Source organism: Ambystoma mexicanum, chromosome 9, assembly GCF_040938575.1.
Source record: "Ambystoma mexicanum isolate Mex_15411 chromosome 9, UKY_AmexF1_1, whole genome shotgun sequence".
Classification (NCBI taxonomy): Eukaryota; Metazoa; Chordata; class Amphibia; order Caudata; family Ambystomatidae; genus Ambystoma; species Ambystoma mexicanum.
In genome coordinates, this window is record NC_090931.1 from 1223144735 (window position 1) to 1223167568 (window position 22834).

Genomic DNA, 22834 nt, shown 5'->3' on the forward strand with positions numbered 1-22834 from the left:
TGTTACTTCTTCCAGTGATACACGGAGCGCCGAGATGACGGAGTGGACCGGGCCACCCAGCTTGGTCTGTGTGGCTCGTATGAATACTCTTCTGTAATGCAGAAAGGGGGAATTAACCACCTGTGAGGTTTAAGCTTAACCCCACCTTCTCCCCATGAATTACTTTGGGACTCCTTTAGATTCTCACCTGATAATCTGGAAAGATGAACTCTCCATCCTGCTTCAAGTGCAGGGGCGCGTAGATGACCAGTTGCCTCACTGGTGTGGGAAGTTGGCGAGTTGCAGACGGTGTTGACTCCGTAGAGGTAATAGTTATAAAGAGTTCAAAACGTCTGGAATTCACTCTGTCCAATTCCCCTAGGTTGCCCTTATGGATCTGGAAAGAGTTCACGTGGCAACCAGAGATGCGCAGGTAAGTGTTTATAAAAGCTGTTTCGTAATAAAGAGGGAAGCTTGCTCTAACCTGTGGTCTTTTCCTTTTCAGGCATCCATTTGGATGAAGATCCGTGGATTGAAGCATTTACCGCAACCGGGTAACTCTGTAGCGGAATGTTTCCCCATAGGGGCGGGGGTGCGACAGAGATGCGGAGGAGGTTGCGCCGACCCGAGATTAGGTGAGTATCCCTGGATCTCAAGTAAGTCTTAATATTTGCCTTTGTTGTCTTAGATAACTCTCTGTTGCTCACCTTATTGTTATTATGTCCATAGTTGATGAAGAGCGGCCGCGAACTGAAGATGCGCGTGATGGAATGCTGAAAATGGCAACAGGTGAGTTCAGCACGGTGTTGCAGGAGGCACGGCAAGAGCGTCTAATGGATTCTTTCTTCCAGGTCCAAGTCGGGAAGATGCAGGATTCAGGTGAGTATGAATAAAACTCTTGCTCTAACCTTTCCTTCTGCTTTCCTTGCAGGGTTCAGGAGCTCCGGAGTGTAGACGGGCGTGGCTGAAGACTGGAAGCTGCTGCAGGCACGGTGAGCGTTACGCTGCTACTGCAGAATAACGCGAAGCACGTGTGGCTGTCCGGGCGTGGCTTAAATAGCTTTGGAAGAAGTCCCAGGTAAGTATTCTTCCACTGCCCCACCCAGGTAAGAAAATAGTCCCTGCATTAAAATAGTCCCTCCTAAGCCTCATTTGGCTTAGGTCTTCATGCAGCATGGTCTGCATCAGGTGAGTAAGCAGCATGGTCTGCTTTAGGTAAATTATCATTAATGAGCCTGGCGCCTATGGCGCCAGGACTGACTTTGTCCTTATGAGCCTGGCGCCAAAGGCGCCAGGACTGCACCCAAACAGCCCCTAACTGGGGATTTTGGGCATGCTCCAAATGGCGTGATGCCTGCTTCCGGGGCTGCTGGGCCTGGTCTGGTTTCCCGGGGGCAGACATCATGACAGAGTGGGTTCTGGAAGAGGAAGACATACTTCAGTTGGTGCTGCTGCTTATTTTTACTTTTTGGCCAATGCTCAGAGCCCAAAGTGCTTTTTGGGACGATTTTTCAGGTTCTGAAATGTCACTGTTAATATTTGCCTATGGAAATATCAGGAGTAAGACTTTGTGAGCTGAATACCTACAATAGACTTTTAATTGTGTCAGATAAGGTATAGTGAGATAAATTAATATGGCCAGAATATCGCACTTTGGTTAAGTGGAGAAGCCAGGATTGGAATCTATATGATTACTGAGAACCCCAGCATCCACCCTACTTGCATTATGTACCATTACCCCCCACATATATATGTGGTGTAAAGGGGGTTGAAACAAAAAAAGAAAGTTGACATTTTCGGAGTGACGGAGGCACAGTAATGGTACAATTCCGATTGGAGACCAGTCTGCTATTAGGAGCTTGAACGAATCTCTTCCCAAATGTGATTAGTAGAAATATTGTTTGTTGAAGGTATTTTTTAAAACTATTGTTTGAAAACACTCTCTGACTGTGGCAGGTATTGCACACATATGGTGATTTTGTTTTGCTGATGTATTTTCATAGGTTTCACACTTGTTTTTATTGTTGTTGTGGGTGTATTTGGCCATGTTGTCCAAACTAGCAATATGCTTTTATTTCAGAGTGACCCTCCCTGCAGTACTCCCTACCCCCTAGCCCTCTCGTGAGACCCCACTCCCATTCTAGTGAAGTACCACTGTAATGAAGCTCCCGGTGCAGAGGCATCAAGGCCTGAGAATTCTGAAACTCTCCCTCCCAGTTTCACTCTGACCAAATCCACCCTCATTGGTCCTCTCCTCTCTTCTCACTAACACAGGAGCACCAGCTACCTCTACCCTCCCTGCAACCACACTGATCTCCAGCCTCTGCACCCTCCAGGACAGGGCCAGCATCCATCTGTCTGCAGCCGCTGGAAAAAGTGAACCATGACCTTGGTTCAGCTCTGCCGAGCAGAGTGACCCAGGGGATGAGAAGATCCGGAATCAGAACAGAGATACAAAAGAAGACAAGGGGAAATGGGGGACAAGGAGATTGTGAGGGGTGGACATTTTGGGGCAGAAATGGGCAAGCAGATGACATGGCTGGGAATGGGGAAGACAAGCGATATGACAGCTATAGCGAGGGGGCTGGAGGTTTAAGGTGATGGCGTGACACGTGAATACATTGAAGCAAAAAGAACTGGAGCAAATCTAGAGATGTCTGGAGCATCTCTGAGATGCTCACATCCAAATGCGATTTATAAAGATTTCTGCAAGGGTGTCGTAAAGGGACTCTAGGATCCCCAACCTAGTTAGTGCAGATCTGAGATGCTCACAGGAGCTACCTCCATTTTCAGTTGCTGTAACACTAAATGAGTTTGGAGGTACTAAATCAGGAAATACCACCAAACTCGTATTGAGGGCATTACGACTTGCAATGGAAGAGGTCGACTCCTTTTAAATGGCGAACCCACTATGTGCCCCTCCAATGATCCTTTGAGCAAAAATGGAAACTGAGAAGCTGGACCACCGACATCCCCCGGGCCTGCTTTGCTGCTAGACCTACCTGCACTTTACTCAACTAGGACACTGAGACTCCCCAATACTTTCGTTGGCTTTCTTCCTCACCACTGCCCAGTGCCATGCAGCCTATTAAACAGAAAGTCGATTTCTAACAATAGGACTTATCAAAAACACCACTTGATGGATAAAAATGCACAAACATAAGTCAGTGTATGTTTCGTTAGGCAGTATTTGTGTATTTGTTGCCTGGCACCCTCGGGGCAATTGCGCCCTGGGCAGCCGCCCACTTCACCCCGCCCAAGAAAAGGGCCTGGTCAGCAACATACAATATTGTTGGGTTACACTTAGACACCCTTGTGTACAAGGGCAAATCATATAGAAAACTGTACAGCAATGTTTGTATGTATGTGTTGTGTTCAGTTTAAATACCTAGCAGCTAGTTGAGGCATATCACTTGTGTGTCTGTGATGCATGCCACACAGGCGTTCTTTCCAACCATGGTATCATAGAGGGTCCGTGGAACTGTGCACATGCATGCGTTGTTTTCAGACCTGAATCACACACCATGAACATGTTGACCGTACACGGCATGCACAAAGGCAGGAGTGTGAGTTATTTCTGCAGAGGAGGGACAGCAATCTGGATATTCCTCTTGAGCTCCCAGTTATTCTGGAAGACAGGTATGATGGAGTTTATTCCCTCCAACTTGAATGATTGCCTGGCCAGAATGTGTTGTTCTGGCAAGTTTTTTGGCCAGCATGATCTCTCCAGCTGGTCCTCTTCTCCCAGAACACTTTCTGTGAATCCTGTAGCTAATATGTGGCCTGGAGCACTGCAACAAAAATGATTAGCTCTGGGATAATCCCATGCTTTCCTGGTACCGCCGCTGTGCAGACTGCCATGGTCTGTGGCTATTGCATCCTTTGACAGAGGCCACGCCTGCGTGTTCCTTCTGGTTTAATGTGCTGAGAAGTTCTGACCTGTATGAGAACATCAATGCAACTGCCCCTGTGACCAGAACTGGTGACACTCTAATCTAATGTCAGTTTTGTGTGGATGCAAAATATATCCAGACAAAAGTGCTTTTCCCAGAAATATACTGCATCCCAGAACTTCAGAACGACGATGTTAAAATGGAATTTAGGGCAATTTACAAAATGTCCATAACACGAAGAGGGTCCTTTAGGATCTCCTTGTAATAGTGCAGAGGGGGCTGCTTGCAAAATGACATGTAAACAGTTCATGCTACTTTGATTCATTTTCCCAAATGGGGTAATTCTGACATGTAAATCCGGCCTGATCCAGGTTTCCTTCATATATTTACCCCTGTGACGAAACCAATTGTAAACCCTTCACGCCAAGTTCGTATGCGGCAGATGGAATGTACATGGATTTCCATGAAATCTGCCTCTTTTTTGCAGGTGAACGAAAACACCCAGATTCCATCAGCTTGCAAGCCACCTTGCTCATATCAAAATCGCAAGCAGGCAAAGATGCTGCCGGATTTGTCTGATGGTGCAGATGCTGATGGCGGGTTTAAACGTTACTATCCATGCCTCCCCTCCCCCACTGCATCACGAACATTGTACAATGCCTGTAAAGCACGCGTAAAATATTTTATGCATACTTATTACACACCGTGCATAAGGCGCGCCATAATGGTAAATACCCCACCAATCCTTCACCATAATTCATTTTGTCCACCATTTGAAAACCACAACATTTAAATGTTACCTGATCCTCATGTACGGCTCATGTTACATTACCTCCACGTCCACTCTTCCTCGTCCCAGTACTTACTTCATGAGGCACCTGCCTCCGACACAGGACCTTCTTCTATTTCTTTAAATCTCTATAACTCCTCCCCCACATCCATGTCACTCAGTTTAATTTTTCCTGCCTCCGGCAGGTTGGACTTTTTCTTCCCGGTGCGGGGCACCAGGGAGCACCGATTGCTGGCCCCCTGGGGGGGCTGTGTGGCGGGGCCCTCGGCTCCCTCAGGTGCGGCGCTGCTCCTGGGCCCCCTGCGGGGCTTGGGGTCACAGTTGAGCTGGATTGCCTTGCTCGGTTCTTTGCTGGGCTCCGGACCGCAGCGTGAGCATTGTGTCCCGGGTCCTGCACGGCCCCGGGAAGGTAAGGAGAGGGGAGGACTGGGCTTGATGTTTTTCCCCTCTCCTCCTGTTTTGGCCGTCTTGATTCGACTTGGCAGTATGGGCTAGCCTTCCCTTTTGTTGTGAGGCCTCTCTGCTTCTTGTCGTGGGGTGACAGTGGCAGAGAGTCTTTGGGAGTGCGGGGGCTCTGTTCTGTCGCAGGCATGTCACATACCACCTGCTCCTCAGAGACACACGGCCCTGGATCCACCGGATGTTAGCTGCATTATCTGGGGGAAGGTAAGGAGAGGGGAGGACTGTGCTTGATATTTTTCCCCTCTCCTGCTGGTATGGCCATCTTGGCTCCTTCAACATGCTGTTTTCCTCGTGCTTTGTGTGCACATCTTTATTGGAAATGATGGCAAGCACTTGGCAGTATGGGCTAGCCTTCCCTTTTTGTTGTGAGGCCTCTCTGCTTCTTGTCGTGGGGTGACTGTGACAGAGTATTTGAAAGTGCGGGGGCTCTGTTCTGTCGCAGGCATGTCACATACCACCCGCTCCTCAGAGACACACGGCCCAGGATGCACCGGATGTTAGCTGCATTATCTGGGGGAAGGTAAGGAGAGGGGAGGACTGTGCTTGATTTTTTCCCCTCTCTTGCTGGTATGGCCATCTTGACTCCTTCGAAAGGCCGTTACCTCGTGCTCTGTGTACACATCTTTATTGGAAATGATGGCAAGCACTTGGCAGTATGGGCTAGACTTCCCTTTTTGTTGTGAGGCCTCTCTGCTTCTTGTCGTGGGGTGTCTGTGACAGAGTATTTGAAAGTGTGGGGGCTCTGTACTGTCACAGGCATGTCACATACCACCCGCTCCTCAGACACACACAGCCCAGGATGCACCGGATGTTGGCTGCATTCCTTGCATGCTGCCTGTGAATACGGCGCAGATTTGGACACGTCTGCAAGCGGCCGGAAGGGTACCGGCCTGGCATAGTCTACATTTCGGGTTCGAGTTTCAGCGGTGCTGACTCGGTCCTTCAACCTTCCTAGAACAACGCATTGGAACGATCTAGAGCATGGGGCTACCAGCTACTGGATACAGGGCTCAAGCCACCTCTCAGTCATGTGGCGTGTTAGTGGTGTGTTTGGGTCTGTGCTAGCTATGGACGCAGACTCCTTGTCCTGTCCTCTTCCTCTAAACTGCGCGAGGGAAAGTCGAAGGAGTTGATTTGCTTTTCCCTTGTCCGGCATGGGAATATGGAAAATGCATCATGGAAGTAACGGCCATGCATGGGGTTCCCAGTGTCTCTTCTTTTAGGGCCTAGGTCCTCCGGTGCCGACGTGTTGCTTTCAGGTCTCCTCTCAGACTTGTGGGAAGTGATAGGGCACATGGTGGCACATGTCTGTGCTTAGAGGGGTTCTCAGAGCCCCTGGTGCCGGTGGAGGGGGATGTCACTTCAGTGGGTTTTCCAGTATAGGCATACCTCAGGTAGGGGGTTGCCTTTGATGTCGGCTATCCGGGATGGATTGCTTTGCCCCGCTTTGTGACAGTACTCTGCCCTTTTGACGCCAGCCTGGTGGCTCCTCTGTCAGCTGAGGGGGCCATAGTCTGCTGGACTTCTGGGCTGTCCAGTATCTTCCTTTTGATAGGTCAGATCTTTTTGTGGGCTGACAAGCATGCTGTTATATTGTGGCGCAGGCCTGTTTCAAAGTCCTGTGATTTCCCTCTGGTGCAAGTGCAGTGACTGGCGGTTTTCCCTGGCTCCTCGTATCTATCTTCTCGGAGGTGTATGGGACCGGTGGGGTTAAGCTTCCTGGTTAATGGCCTCCGTCTGGAGGGGGTATCAGTTGCCATTCCTGTCTCCTCCTGTCCAGGTTTGCATGGTTAGGACTTTGGTACCCAGCTCATGGTCCAAGTAGTTGGCCATGGGATCCGTTCTCTCCGAACGGTTGTTGTGGGTTACCATCTTGCCCGTTCCTCTCCCTGTTCAGGGTCAAGTTTTCTACTTGCGGGTGTTCCTTGTCCCTATGCCTTCTAGGATGTGTCACCTGCTTATGGGTCTCAAGACCCTGCACTGCTTGTCCGGACGTCTGGGGAGAGCGTACTCTGGATGTTGTGCAGGGGGGGGGGCGCTTGCTGGCTGTTCTGGGCTGGGTTCTCAGAAGGCAGTATATCCCGGCTCGCCTGTTGCTGAAGTTACGGGGCACGTGGCGTCTTGCATGTTTTCCAGTTCCTTGAGCCCGTCTTCGGTTACGTCTCCTGGTGTCTTATACTCTCTCCCACTGGCTCCCGACATCTCAGCTTTTGTAGTTTTGTTTTCAGTGTCCCCAGCGCTGCGAGTGTCCCTGCTATGGTGGCGGGGGGTTTCAGGTCTACAGGCTGAGGTGTGCATGGTCCTTCCTCCTGTGGCCTCTCCTACTACCAACACCAGCAGAAAGGGTCTACATTGGGGGTCCTCTCAGCTCAAGGGTTGTGAGATCTGGGGAGATCCGGCAATCATCCAGAGTTGTGCCATTGTCCAAGCTCTGGTGTACTTCGAGGAGTTGCTGGACGGTCGGCGGTTTTTGGTCCGATCGGACAATACGACGGCCTTGGCATATGTCAACTGCAAAAGGGCTTCCGGCCACTCCTTGAATGCTCTGGCAGCGCTGATAGGCACCCGGGAGGACTCTCATCTGGTGTCTCTGGTGGCCTCACGTATCAGAAGGGTGGACAATGTTCAAGCGGATCTTCTCAGACGCCGGTTTTCACTCCTCTGCGGAACTGGTCCTGTTGGTCCAGGTCTTTGCGGTGACCTGTGTCAGATTAGGGTCCCTGGTTCTAGACCTGTTTGCATCCCCGGCCTCAGCAGAAGTTCCCCTCTTCTGCTCTAGGTTTCAGGCTGAGGAGATTGGGGGATGGACGCCCTCTCTGTACAGTGGCCTTGGGGTTTTCCTTTATGCCTTTCCGCCTATTCCCCTTCTGCCCCGGGTGGTTTGGCGCATCAGAGTGTCCAGGGTGACTGTGTTGTTGTTAGCTCCGTTCTGGTCCCGCCGGAGTTGGCTCCCCTCGCTGTTGGAGCTTCGGTCCTAGGAACCTTGGCTGGTTCCGAGGTGGCCGTGTCCCCTTCAAGGGGATCTGCGGTTGGAATTCCACCAGATGCAATGGGTGGTGTGGCTATTGCTCAGTCTAGGTTGATATCTCAGGGGTTCTCAGATCCTGTAGTTGGGTCCAAATGGATGCTCTTAGACCCTCCACTCTGAAGGTGTTAGGCAGACACTGGGGCCATTTCTGAGACTGGTATGGGCGGTCTGGGATCCCTCCCCTGCGTTCTTACCTCTGCTATCCTTCGGTTCCTCCAGGAGGGGTTTTGACAGGGGCCTGGCAGTTTTTCCAGGCTTCGCTCTCAGTGGGCCTCCATGAAATTACTTTTGGGGGACTCTGACGGTCACTTGGATGGGGAGGTGTTGGTGGGGAAATTGATCCAGGGTTTTTCTTCTTCCCGTCCTTGTGCTGATAAAGGGCTTTCCTCTTGGGATCTCCCTCTTGTATTACGGTTCCTTCACGGGCCTCCTTTTGAGCCCATTTCCGAGATTGATATCAAACTTCTTACACTGAAATCTGCTTTTCTTACTGCCCTCACTTCTGCCCGTAGGCTTGGGGAGATTGGGGCTCTCTTATGTCATGCTCCTTTCCTGAGGGTGCTGCCAGACTCGGTGGTGCCGGGGTGTGGTCCGATGTTTCTCCCTTCAGTTGTCTCTCGGTTTTCACACCTCTCAGGGTCTGGTTCTCCCTGACTTCTTTCATGATCCAAGAACGCCTGAGGAGGTGGCTCGGCTTAACATTGATGTCCGGCGGGACGCGTTGGAGTATTTGGCTTGGTTTGCTTTTTCCACCAATCTGATAGTCTTCTGATTGCTTGTGGTCTGGCTGGGGCTGGGCATAACGCATCTGTGGTTTCCATTTTCCGGTGGTTCCGGGTTGTGATCTCTAGGGCCTATGTGGCTTCTGGCCTGCCTGTCCCTGCGCACAATCAGGGGCGGTCTGCCAGGGGTTTGGCGGCTTCCTGGGCCGATGCAAGGAGGGTTTTTCTCTGCAAGAGATTTGTATGGCTGCCGCCTTGGCTGGTCTAGGCATTTTCATCAACCGCTATGGGTTGAGTTTCTCCCACTCGGGGTTGGTTCCTTCGTGGTTGGAGTTTTGTCTGTGGGGATGTGATTTAAGAGTTATTGTGGGTGTTTTGCTGCACTGTTTTTGGCTCTGTGTCTCATTGGGACCTTTTCCCCGTTGCTGCTTTGGTATACCTCATGAAGTAAGTACTGGGACGAGGAAGAGTGGACGTGGAGGTAATGCTCTGATTACTTACCGGTAATCTTCATTACTCCTAGTCCTACTCTTCCTCGTCACAGTACTGACGACCCTCCTCACCCTCCCTCCGGGGAAGGTCCCATGCTCTGGCTTGGTAATATGAAACTGAGTGACATGGATGTGGGGGAGGAGTTATAGAGATTTAAAGAAATAGAAGACACTCCTGTGTCGGAGGCAGGTGCCTCATGAAGTAAGTACTGTGACGAGGAAGAGTAGGACTAGGAGTAATGAAGATTACCGGTAAGTAATCAGAGCATTCCTAGACAACTTGATCAGTTGCCTCATTGCAGAGGTCACATGATGTTTCTGATCCCCCATTCCAACACCCAACCGACCAGTGACTAAACCATGCATCGATCTAAATTGATTATTAAGATTATTAAGAGCATTACTGCGTGTGCAATTATTCCATTATGGACCAGAAAATGAAATGACAATGTCATCATTGTTGAAAGGAGCCCTTCAACACAATAAAAAAAAAACAACCTAAAAACAACATGCTTTCCAGAAATGGCCACAGACAAAAGAAAGATGCATAGGAAGCCTCGTGCACTGAGCTGCCATCACCACCGCACTGCATAAGGAATAAAGTCAGAAGACAAAGCAGCATAGTAGCCATAATGAAGCCCAGCAACTTCTTTCCGAAGCAGACAGCTGTCAAATACAACATCATCCTGCAATGATGTTTATGAAAATCACGAATGGAGAAATTACTGCATCTTTTTTTATTTTATAATTGGGGGGGCGGTCCCCCGCATCCACTGTCTCCACCTTAACTATTACTCTTGCCCCACCCCACGCCTATATTTTCAAAAAATGTCCCAAAATGTTGTAAAAAAGATGCGGCCATTTCTCCATTGGAAATTGTATTGACGATCATTTCTGCGGATACCTTCTGGCAAACTGGAGAGGAGAAGGAGCCCCACATAAACAACATTTAACGAACCACTGAAGAAGTATAAAGCCACTATTAGGGAGGACTCAACTCTTTAAAAAAAAAAAAACTCCCATGATCCTCCGAACGGTGTGATCTTTCCACTGCACCACATCACTTGTGTAATGTTCTCTTCCCGGGGGGCACATGAACTTACTCTGCAAGCTTCTATTGTTGGTATTAAACACTGCTACATTTATTGTAGCCCCACACCACTGCACTGCATTTGTCTCCAGCACTGAGAGACATACCTCTGCAGCCCTTTAACAGCTAGACCCTCGCTCCAAGCCCTCCATTTGGTTCACATAGAGGACAGAGGTGAGAAAAGCTGTTGAGAAGCAGGAGAATTAGTTGGCATGGCAACTGGCAACGCAATTGTCATGCATTGAATGCATTACACATTGTTACATTGTGTGTCCTTTTCCTCACCGTTCTTCCGTTTAGTCCTTCCTCATAGTCATTCTCGTGTGTCATAGCAAAGGCATTGATTACTCTGCAGGTTTACCCAGTGTCACTCTTGCTCACATCTGATGTCTGACTTCTAAGTGTGCACCATTTCATCCTTACATGTTCCATCAGTCATATGCTGCTTCTTCAATCATCATTTTACCATGAATAGGTTTTGATGGAGGTATAGGATGGACGAATGCCCGGATGTCCGTTTATCATTGTTCGGGAGGATAGCTCAGGGGCAATGTGCTCGCCTTGAAAGCAAGATGACATGGAGTACCACAGGTTCGATTCCCAGGTCCGCGCTTAGAAACTTCTGGGTATTAAGCACGTTATCAATAACCTATCATATCATATCAGTAGTGGTATATAGCATCAGTCGAAACCTTTATACATGTATATAGAGTGTTGCAGAGCTATCAGCTGTAGGCGGTCTGCTCTGGGGATGGCTGGGAGACTCTCTACGCATTGGTCACTCTACCTTTAGTTTTAGCATCACTTAAAGGACGACAGACCCCAATGCTAACTTTGGTCCCGCTATCGCATATTCCCTGACGTAACTGGCCATGCGGCACCTGCACCCAGCATGTGAACTGCTGATCTAGTGCTGCTTGCCGTTTAGTTTCTGCCTAAGATTTTCATTTGCCAGTAGTTGTAGATCTGTGATTGCGGGTGGTTTACTTCTCCTGGGGAGAGGGAGCTGTTGCTCATGGATGCTCAGACTGCACTCTGCAGAGTTCCCAGGCAATCTAGAAGATAGTGTATTGAGTATAATGCATATGCAGCTAGCTCATGCACTGTAGCATTCATTATATAATTAATGCAAAATGTGAAGGTATAGTAAGTTACTATTAGCATGCCATGTTTGCCAAATGTTCATGGAATGTGCTTGTAAAGTACTGCATAACCCTCAACGGCAGAGCCCACAACTGCAAACAGTTGACCTAGGGATATATTAGATCAGCACAGACACATTACATATTCCACCTGTAGTGCAGCAAACCACATTAAAAGGCTTATTCCCATGCCAACGAATATTTCTATTACATTTCTTCAAAGGTTGGTTAAAATGTTGTGCATGCTAATTCAATATAATATTGTAACACATTTTAAATGCCCATGGTTATGCACCTGGGTGCACAAGTCACCCACTTAATTTTTCATCACGTTTGGGGACATTTTAACATGTCGTTTGACTACGGCATTTTATCTTGCTGCAGCACCGTGAGCTGAGTTCCCTGTGCAAGAACGATAGCACAGTCTGATCAGGAGAGCTTCTCACAAAATATGAGTTCCAGGCTTGTGATGTCGGCTGGAATTCCTCAACCTGTTCATAGCACCTCATCCCTCCCTTCTACGTCGCCTGTTCTTGACTGAGGTGCACTTGACATCTAGGCTTGACCGTTCTTTGAATTACAATTTTGGAACTTGCCCCAAGTCTAAACCTTTTCCCAAGCCATAGGTTCACCTTGATTTAACTAGGCGTTGGGCGCACATCGTGAGCCCATCATGCAGCCACATCTGTGATGCACCTTGATGATATGATATGGCATTTGATATGGCATATCTACATTCACCCATGCTATCACAAATCATTCCTTCTTTTCCATGTTTCATCATCCATGTCCCATGTCTGTGCCATTTACACCTCTTCCCATGTTTGCATCTTCCCCCTACACCTCTGCAGACTAAGGTCTGATATTGAAGGTGGGCGGGGACACAATGGGCCTTGTTACAGACACCCCAAGGCGCTCTGAAACTACTACCATGATGATTTACCATATTATACATTTCTTCTAATGTACCATAGTCCTCCTTTTTCATACTCCTTCCCCATCACGCTAGTCCTTTGTTATAGTTTCTCTCCTTTGCTGTGCTCCTTCTCCTTTGTCATAGTCCTACATCATTGTCCTGTGTCATAGTCTATAATATTCATGTGTTATATTCCCTCTCGTTCATCATAGTGCTTCATCTTAGAACTTCTCCTTCATCTTAGTCCTCTGTCTAGTCTTCTCCTTCATCATAGTCGTTCCTCCGACTCCTTCACCTTCATAATAGTCTTTCATCATAGTCTTCTCTTTTGTATTGGTCTTTCCACTTCATCACAGTAAATGTCCTTCATTGTAGTTCTCCTCCTGTGTCCTTTTCCATCTCCTTGATCCTAGTTCTTCAGTCTAGTCCTTCTCCTTTATCATATTCCTTCATCGTAGTCCTTTGTCATAGTTCTTATTCATAATCTGTAAAGGCATGGGGTGAAAGCACTGAGACAAAAAGGAAGCCAAACCTCTTTAAAAGGAGTATGATATGGTATGGCATTCATAACACGCCTATACACAAGTGTTTCAAGACGAAACGAGGCAAGGGAGGGGGGAACAGAGGGAAGACAGAGACAATGATCTTACTAGGCCCTGTGACATTGGGATCGCGCAAGTGCAGGGGAAGGGAGAAGGGGAAAAGTGTAGGGGGAAGAGGGAAGGGGGAGGGGTCAGGGCAGTGCATGGAAACGACAGTAAAATAAATAGAATAAATAGGTGATAAGTAATAGTGTGGCTAGCTGGTGGCAAGTGCAAGGGTAAGTGCAGACATCAGTGTGTCAAGTGCTAGTAATGGGCTGTAGGGATACAGCAAACAGTCCCCAAGAGCAGGGGATGCCAGGGAGGCAGTGCAGGGGTGCAACTGGCGGGGCCTGAGATCACAGGGTAGCCAGGTGACCAGTGCAGTTTCAACCAGGAGTTCAGCAGGGGAGAGGAGGAGAAAAAGCAGAAGCAAAGAGGAAGGTTTTGAGGTGCTTCTGGAACCAGACATTGTTCTCCTCAAGTTTCAGGGAGGCTGTTCCAGAGGGAGGCCCCTGCCGAAGAGAGAGATCTACCACCAACTCGTTGCTTGGAGAAGCGACTGACCCTGAGTGAGTTGGAGGCGGATGAGCTAAGAGCTTGAGAAGGAACATATTTAGGAAGAGAGAGTTGAAGGTATTGAGGCCCCAGGCCCCAGAAGGCCTTGTGGACAATGCAGAGGGTTTTGAACTTAATCTTTGCAGCCACTGGGAGCCAGTACAGAGAACTGAGCCCTGGAGAGATACGGTCCCTTGGCTTGAGGCCAAGGATAAGTCTCACAGTCCTGTTCTGGATGAGTTGCAGAGGTCGGAGAGTAGAAGCAGGCAGATTTAGAAAGAGGCTGTTGCAGTAGTCCAGCCTAGAGAGAACAAGAGCTCTGGAGACAGTGAGCTTCTAGGGGAAGGTGAGGAGCTTCTGGGGGAAAGTGAGTAGCAGAGCAGTCAGGTTTTACTTGCAGAGAGGGATGGGGAATATGGATGGGGACAACTCAGATCAGCCCACAGAGCAGATGAGTGGGGTATTGCTGTTTTGCCAGATTTAGGATTTCGCTGTAAATTATATGGGCTAATCCAGACATGGACCATTTGCTCTCAGTTCCAAGAGAGGCACAGCTTCACCTCACTGAGGATGCCCAACACTGCACAAACGCCTGTCTGGGGTTGCTGTTGCTACTCTTGTTCAGAGGAGAATTGCCTAACATTTTCGTACTGGACTGTGTTTGTTGATGGGAACACACTGATATGCAAATGAATATTTCTCCTCTCGAAAAGGCACAAGGAGCTAACATGTGATTGTAGACCCTCTTAAGCAGGCACCTTGTTGCAGAACAGGATGTTTAAGCCATGTTCACCCTCACTAGAAGGGCTCTCACAGGTGTGGCTAATCATGTATGTCTGTATTCTGTTTCAGAGTGGTTCAGTCCTACTTTTTGGCACTGTAGTAAACAGATTACTAGGGGGTTACACTGATTTGTGGTACATCATTTACAGCCTGGGTTATTGGGACTTGAAGGTGTGTTCGGAAATGATTGATGATACAGAGTTGGATGGGCAGACATCTAATGAATTTTATGGGCCCCCAGAGCAGGCTATCCAGACCCGCAGGCGTAGGGCAATGGCTATAGTTTTAAAATGTTACAAGTGTTTCATTAGCCAGCAGAGGCTACAAGGTCACATAATTATAATAGTCACATGCTGACCGGCCCTTGAGTTTGTATGTTCTTTCAATTGTGCCGCATTTCATGTAGATAACACATATTCATGCTTATGAATGCAAAATGACATGTTTTTAATGAAGATTATTACCCGGAGGTGTGGTGGCCTAGTTCTCTCAGACAATGAGGAGGCTCCGAGAGACGGCATTACCATACAGTAATCTTGCCATTCCGAGCCTGCTCAGTGCTGGAGGCCGCCATCTTCCCCCACCGGCTGCTTAGGTAAGTACTCCCCTGTGCCTTGCATCCTCACCCCCACCTCCTTTTACACATATTTGCCTCCTCCCACCCCCGCCCCACTTACCTTGTTCTGCCTGGTCCCTCGATGGCGCCTGGCACAGCAGTGTTCCTGGTGTGTCCCTGTAGCTGTGTGAATGGCAGCCACGGAAAGGGAGAAGAGACTGCATGCAGCCCCTTGTACCTGTTCCACGGCAGCCATCTTTTCTTTTTTTCAGTTGTGAACTTCACCAAAGAATCTATTAGTATCCCAGTCCAATGGACCGGGATACTAATAGAAATAAGCCCCTCGTTGGGGCCTGCATTAAACCGATGGCTTTGCTTGGGCCTGTAACTATGGGCCCTGGGGCATTACCAGAAGAGGATATATTCCTCCAGCTCAGGCCTTATTGCTTAATTAAAGCCCTGGATGCTTTGTAGCCCATTTGGTGTGTGCTGTGCCAGGCACAGCCTGGGAGTTTGCTAATCTAGACTTTGCTGTAGAAAGCGTTTAATTCAGCACTGCATGCTGAAATGTGGTTCATTATCTTTAATAACATGTAGAAATGTACAGTTTAAGCTATTTTTTTCATGTGCTTGTTATAAAAACTGATAGATTATCTTTGATTACATGATGAAATGTACTGCTATGCGCGAATCAAAATGTTAACACACACATTCGGTTGGTTCTGTAAACATCTCTAAAACAGGCACATTTATGTAAGAGTGTTGGTTACATTTCAATGTGACACTGAGATTAATAAAATGTGAATTTTGCATATCACATATTTGCTGGCCAAGTGCCTGCATAATGTGCTGATAGTGGCCCTGCAAAGTGCCAAAAGCATGTTTCAACAGTGTTATAGGACCATCATGGATGTGATTGAATTGTTGCAATATTTTCTGAACGACACACACGTGTCATTGAAAATGCAAATTGATTGTAATAGGTATTAAGGCACACACACGTACAAGCATACATCAACTTTTGCCAGCTCTTTGGAAGGTGGCATTGGCAAGCTTTTAATTTATGGATGATTTGGTTTTCGTGACATTGAATTTGTTAGGAACAGCAGGCAACATTGAAAAGTGATATATTTCTATGATAAATGTTTTAAGATCGCCATCTTCTCCCTAATGCACAAAATGACTGACAAAAACGACTGACAAAATGGCTGGCGGCAGCGCACATTGTTTAATAAACTAACCATGTGGTGCAGTCCTATGTCAAGTGCACCCCTTCAAGACTTCTTTTTATAATCATCAGGGGCCTGTTTCTTATCTTGGCAACAAGGGCATTTTTTAAATCTAACAGTTGCAGAACCCGAATGACCAGGAAATGTGCGTGAACACATGTCGGAACTTCAAGGAAAAGTATTCCTTTTTTTTTTTATATAGAGGTACATATCTAGCGTGGCTCCACTGCTTCGCATTGTGAGGCTGAACAAATAGAAACTGAAGGCGCTGCAATGACCCGCGGATAGGACATTTTGATATTAACCAGTCATTTAAAAAAGTCAAGAAGTGCAAATTCTACATCCGAGCAGAGCCAAAGGTGTGAAGTTGACAAAAGTATCAGCAAGTGGGGGACTTCAATATGGAAACAGGTGAGGGATATAATATAAACCTGGCAAAGCTTCATTTAGATATTATAGCTTTATAGACAGAGGGAGGGGTCATTATTGTGGCAATAAGCCACGACGTGGTGGGCCAATACGCCCCAGGTAATGCCCCCGGGGCGAGTTATAGGGCCGAGTGAAGCAAGGGCCTTAACGGTGCCCCGGGGGTATTACCTCGGGGCGGTATTGGCCCGCCACCAAGTGGCTTATTGCCATTAGTACCCTGGCCCGTTAGACCGGGGTATTAATTGCTTTTTTTTCTGTTCCGAAACATGTTTCGAACAGAAAAAAAAGAAAAGAAAAACGGCAAAAAAAATGGCCGCTGCCATGGAAAGGGAAAACGTAGTACGTTTTCCCTTTCAATGGCGGCCATCGGGAGCGGACACGCTGGGAACAGAAGTGTTCCCAGCGTGTTCGCTTCCAAGATAAGAAGAAAAAAGGTAAGTGGGGTCGGGAGGGCGGAAGGGAGGGGATGGGGAGGAAGAAAAAAAAAAGGCCCTGCTCCGAGTCTCCACACGGCTGGAGGTTTCCATCGTCCCCTGCAGGAGACCGCGGGATAGAAGGTAATTGGGGTGGGGAGGGAGGAGGGAGGAAAGGCTGGGGAAAAACATATTCTTACCTGCGTCCCCGGCGAAGGAAGCCTCCAGCCATGGGGAGGCTTGGAGCGGGGATTGCCCTGTTTCGAGCCTCCTCATTGGCTGAGGGGCTGCCACGGCAAATGAGCCAATCACCACACAGTATTCCTGTTCAGCCATGCGTGCCTGGTACTAATGCGGGATAATGACCCACCACCAAGTTATGGCCATAGGGGAAGTCGAGGGCCATACGTTGAGGCAGAGTCATCTCAAGCGATAATGACACCTCAAAAGGTCTACAAGGCTATTAGCACACAGTGGTAGTAGCAAATCATGTTTGTGGTTTTTCTTTTAAAGTAAAAACATTATTCCAATAATGTGAAAGTAAATCAGCAAACTCAGTAAATTAAAGTGGTTTTATTTTGTAGCATGAAAAGGATGTCTTCAAAAGTTAAGCATTTCAACTGCAAGCTTGTTTAAACTGGAGACGATTTAAGGTGAACATGCATTAATTAGGTGGTCGTTTAAAAGTGAACGGTTTCTCTACAAGAAAGTGAAAGCATTTGCCCATGTTTTTGTCTACTCTTTGGTATGTTAAATAGGAAAGCATAGGTATTTCTAGAGAGGAAGTGTCTTGTTGAAAGACATCTTACCTAGAAATTGCATTATCATTTCCCTCTCTGCTTTTGCAGTAAGCATGTTAAAAAGCAGTCAATAGCAGTAGTTATTGACTGAATTTTGAACATTCTGATTGGCTGAGAGGAGGGCAATAACCATCTCCATGTGCTAATAGCATTTACACTGTTTGATCATTTAAAAGGATCCCAAGTTAATAATAACTTGACAGGTATATAGTAATTTGATACAAAGCACTTCATGTAGAACATGTTGTAGACAATTTTCATTACCAAATCAAAATTGGCACTCATTTTATCGACCTCAGAAGGATGAAAGAGTGAGCCAACCGTTCCAGGGTTCGAACCTGCAACCTGCAGGTCACACACAAATCACAGCAGCGAGTGTTCAATGTGCTGAGCTATCTTTTCGTCATAAATGACTACTTATAAATGACAAGTTATTAGAATTTCGTCTGCGCAAACAAGTCTTAAAATACATGACTCCTTTGGATAATAAGGTATAAGAAGGCAAATATGGGATTGTAGGATATCCTTTAAAAATGGGAAAAACTGCATTTTCTAAGTGAGACCATGACAAGATCCTTTATCCGTGTAATCGATAAAAGAGAGGAACTCTATGAAAAAAAGTGGTGGAACCTTAATTCCACATGAAAATACACATGTGGGGGTCATTCCGAGTTGGGCGGTAGCCATGGTGCTATTAGCTCCATGGCTGCCTCCCAAACCGGGTCTGGGTCCGGTCTGGTTGGATGGGGACTTACCGGGTCATTCCGACCCTGGAGGACCCGGTAAGTCCCCATTCAACCAACCATTCCCCATTCCAATTTGAGCCCCGATAGGTATCAATGGGAATGGGGAATGCGCTAATAATGGGCCCACGAATAGCAGGCCTGTTATTAGTGCCCTGGTCCCTTAGCGGGACCCGTAAAGTACGTGTGGTCAGACCACACGTTCTTTGCGGCTCCCGCTAAGGGACCTCTGAATTGGGCAGTAAGGGTTTAACGCCTTATCGGTGACCGTTAACCCTTACCGCCAAACTTGGAATGAGGCCCTGTACAGTAACTCCAGGAAATTGATGAGAGGTAGAAATCCATCTTGGTTCTTTCATGCATATTTCAAACAAAAGAGCACTCAGGGCCCAGTCTCCCAGGTGCATGCCATTAGTTACAGAGCAAAGCACATGTAGAGATGGAACAAGGACATTTATGAGACCTACTATGCACTTGAAATTCCCACTCTATATCTGAAGGATTTATCCAAGGTGAGCATGACCTCTTAGAATAAAGGGACATTATTGAGAGACTAATCAGAGCCACAAAGAACTACACAACCATAGAATATGGGAAGACATAGAATAAAGAGAGCATAGCCTTGTAGAAGAGGGAGAACAACGACCGTCTGAAGACTGAGGAATGTGGAGTCAATGGGAGATGTGTCAAGGTCCTCGCTGATGACACTATCAGAGACTGTGTCAGGACTTCTCATGCGGAAAGTGCACCAATGGAAGGAAATCTAGGATCAACAGAGACTTACAAGTCAAGGAAGGATTCCATTAGAAGGGTCCTCAAGAGTAAGGACGTCCCCCATTTACTTCAGGGGCTATGAACTGTGCCACCCCATTCACCCTTTTTTGCATTTATCCTTTGGCGTGTTAGGAGAGAAGGTATGATTCCAGGATTGAATCCCTGATATGTGCAGACAGAGCTGGCGTTTTGGATGAGGCTTATATGTCCCAAGCTCACACCCTTCCTTGTGGAGCAGCACTCACTTCTGGCCCAATGCCTGTACTATACTGAGATAAAAAAAAAACTTAGCTGCTGGCTTCATTTAGTGATTCTGGTATTTTCAGTTATTCAACCCTACACATCACAATTAGTCAGCTTTAAAAACAGAAGTTTACATTGTGATTTAATTTACTTTGGAGTAAGCAAAGATGGCAAATCCAACAGTTTTTGTAATGAGTTGTTTGACAGAAGCTGCATGGATAGTCTGCCTAAGTCCCCCAGTAAAAGTCCCGCCCAGTAGAAACAATGAGGCTTGGTGAAAGAAAATGGAATTGCAGGGCATCTTGAGGTCTTGCTGGGGGTGCTGAATGAGCATGCCTGGGAAACTGAGTTCCATCTGCACCTCATAACGGCTTTCCCCGGAGGCTAAATTTACAACATGTTGTCAAAATGTTGTCTTTGGTCGTATTAGGCAGGTTTTACGATATTGAATATTAGTGGTCATCATGCAATCAACTAGCCGTATCCTGTTGAGATAGGTCTATTCCTGTTTTCTCTTTATATGTTTTCTATTCAACCCAATTTTTTACTGTTAGGCACTGCAGATGACAGCTCTCTAGTATCAAAATAACATTGGCAATTCCGAATTGCGCGCTTCCACCAAGTTCCCCCAGACTGTTTTTAATGTTTCTTTGCTTATTGCTTATACACATTTGCTAGACCACACGTCGTTCCCATGGACACCATGGCTTTCGATGCATTAAGCTGTGGACTAGAAGAATCAGAGACAAAAGATTGTCTACACTTCACCTCTAATGCAGCAGTTTAGCAATTTGCCTGCAATTTTTCACTTGCGTTGCATTATCTGCCTGAAATACTATGCAATTCTTGCTGCAATCTTTAGATGAGCATCTGATTGATGCCTGTTATGTGTAAATCTAGATGATTCACGTTTTCATCTGGTGCTCCTTTTCTGTCTTCCCGTGAGACGTGCTGACGTCAGAGATATGGATTTCAGCGTGAGCTGCCGAGGAGGGGAGATCGGTATTGCAAAAATTAATCTCACTGTAATAGCTCTACGTTGAAGCTTGGTGTCAGAAAAGCCCCTTTTAGGATTCTGATTTGCGCGACTCTTGCAGCTGCATATTTTATGAGGAAGACAGCTGTTAAACATTGTGCAAGGATCTCATTTACAGACAAGTAGCAAATATCAAAGACATCCAGAGGGATTACAAACCTTGCACTGGTGATGAAGCTGGATCCACCCTCCATACCCGTATCGCTGTAAAGACAGAGAGAAGGCATTGTCAGTGAAAGGAATTGTGGCTCTAAAAAAAACAAGGCTTTATCCAATCATACAATCATACAGTGTTCCACATAGCCTATTCAGCACTTCAGTTCCTGTGTATATTGCAAGCTTAACCCTGGGTGGCCCTGTGGACATCACCACTTGAAATGAATGAACAGACACCGACTCTTTTATACTAGGTTATGTAGGTGTTACATTCATTTTAACCTGGGATGCTGCATCTTGTGCGATCGAGTGCTGAGCAAAATGAGTGACACTTTCATCAAGATGGCATCTCTCTGGCAGGTGCAAGCTGAACAAACTCCCCCATAGATTGACAAGCCAGAAGAAGGACTTAGACGAGAGGACATGTTGTCAAGATGCTTTATTATTCTTAAAAAGAAAACCCATTTCTAGCCCTTCTGCTAAAAGGTAACTTCCTATCAAAACTATACGTAGGGCGCTAGTCAATAGTCAAGCAAAAATAAAGTCCTTGGTCCAAACCTATACACTAAACTGGCCATTCCACTTAGAAAAGCATAAAAGAAAAACTAGGCAGAACAAGTTTCTCAAAGTTCCAAAGTTTCCTTAAGTTCTGTAAAGAACGTATTAAGCCCCTGAAAAAACAAAATACGTCAATTTCTTTAAGTGGAGGGATATTTCCCTGATCCATCTCCACCACTTGTAGTGACCTTTCCCCACTTGCTTCACTTCTTGGGAGTATCTATGCTTCCCTGGTATTTATTCTTCACTCTGTTTATTGGGTCTCTCTATCTCCCTTTGGATCCTCTTTCCCAAGATCTTTTATCGATCTAGAATATTTGCAACGGAGTGGCGAAGAGTGGCAGTCTTGCTGCCGATTTTGAAGTCTGCTCCTGCTTTCTACTGTTTTCGAGGAGACGTGACTTCCATTACCTTCACACTCCATAAAACCCTCTCCCCTCCGCGTATCGGACGCGGAGTGGCGGAGAGTGGCAGTCTTGCTGCCGATTTTGAAGTCTGTTCCTGCTTTCTACTGTTTTCGAGGAGGCGTGACTTCCATTACCTTCACCCTCCATAAAACCCTCTCCCCTCCGCGAAGCGGACGCGGAGTGGCAGAGTGGCAGAGAGTGGCAGTCTTTCTGCCGATTTTGAAGTCTGTTCCTGCTTTCTACTGTTTTCAAAGAGGCGTGACTTCCATTACCTTCACCCTCCATAAAACCCTCTCCCCTCCGTGGAGTGGCGGAGAGTGGCAGTCTTGCAGTCTTGGCAGCCATGGCTGCCTTGACTGCAGACTCCCCTATTCTCCCCGACTCGGGTGAAAAAAACGAAATTTTACAAAAAGTTGAAGGACGCTTGCTTCGAAGCGCATGTCCATCTGTCCCTCCCACCAAACAGAAATCCACAAACCGTCCTCCCCCAAAGACAACATCCACTCACCGACAACGACGCAAGGACAAACCGGGCGCCTGTGGGCCCGGACCAGTTGTGGACCTTGAAGACTGTGACTTCCTGCAAGCACCGGGGGCCGTCGGCCGAGGGGAACCGATGGAGACGAAGCCAGAGGGGGAGAGAGAAATTCCACCAGCAGTGCTGTCACCCTGTCCGCGGTCCCAGCCAGCGCACGTGTTAGCCCGCAGCTACTCGACCCCCTGCCCCGGTCGTCGGGTTCCTCCGGAGGGAGGACCGAGGAGCAGGAGCGGAAAGGGGCGAGTCCAGGCTGTCTTGGAGGAGAAGAGACGCTGCAGGAGCCTCCGATGAGACAAGAGGCCGGATTCCCGGGGGCTCCCCCTCCTGGTGATCGGGGAGCGTGGCAGGGCTCAGGGGACATGATTACGCCCTCGGCACCGCCCACCGCCCCCTCGCCGGCCCCCTCACAGCAAGTCGATGACCCAAACGAGGATCATCCTGGGGATGAATTGACAATGAATACGACAAACTCCAAGGTCCTGGATTGGTGCATCCTAGGAAATAGGATTGAAATCCT

At 47.5% G+C, this 22834-nt stretch overlaps 1 protein-coding gene across 2 annotated transcripts in view; it reads right to left on the reverse strand.

Annotated features, from left to right (window-relative positions):
- The window catches only part of ACMSD (aminocarboxymuconate semialdehyde decarboxylase), a 606399-nt gene that overhangs the window by 532284 nt on the left and 51281 nt on the right, over nucleotides 1-22834 (reverse strand). For both annotated transcript variants that reach the window (XM_069616567.1, XM_069616568.1), the window contains exon 2: nucleotides 20818-20862. In XM_069616567.1, the coding sequence (XP_069472668.1) occupies nucleotides 20818-20862 (45 nt within the window). The remainder of the gene's footprint in view (nucleotides 1-20817; nucleotides 20863-22834) is intronic.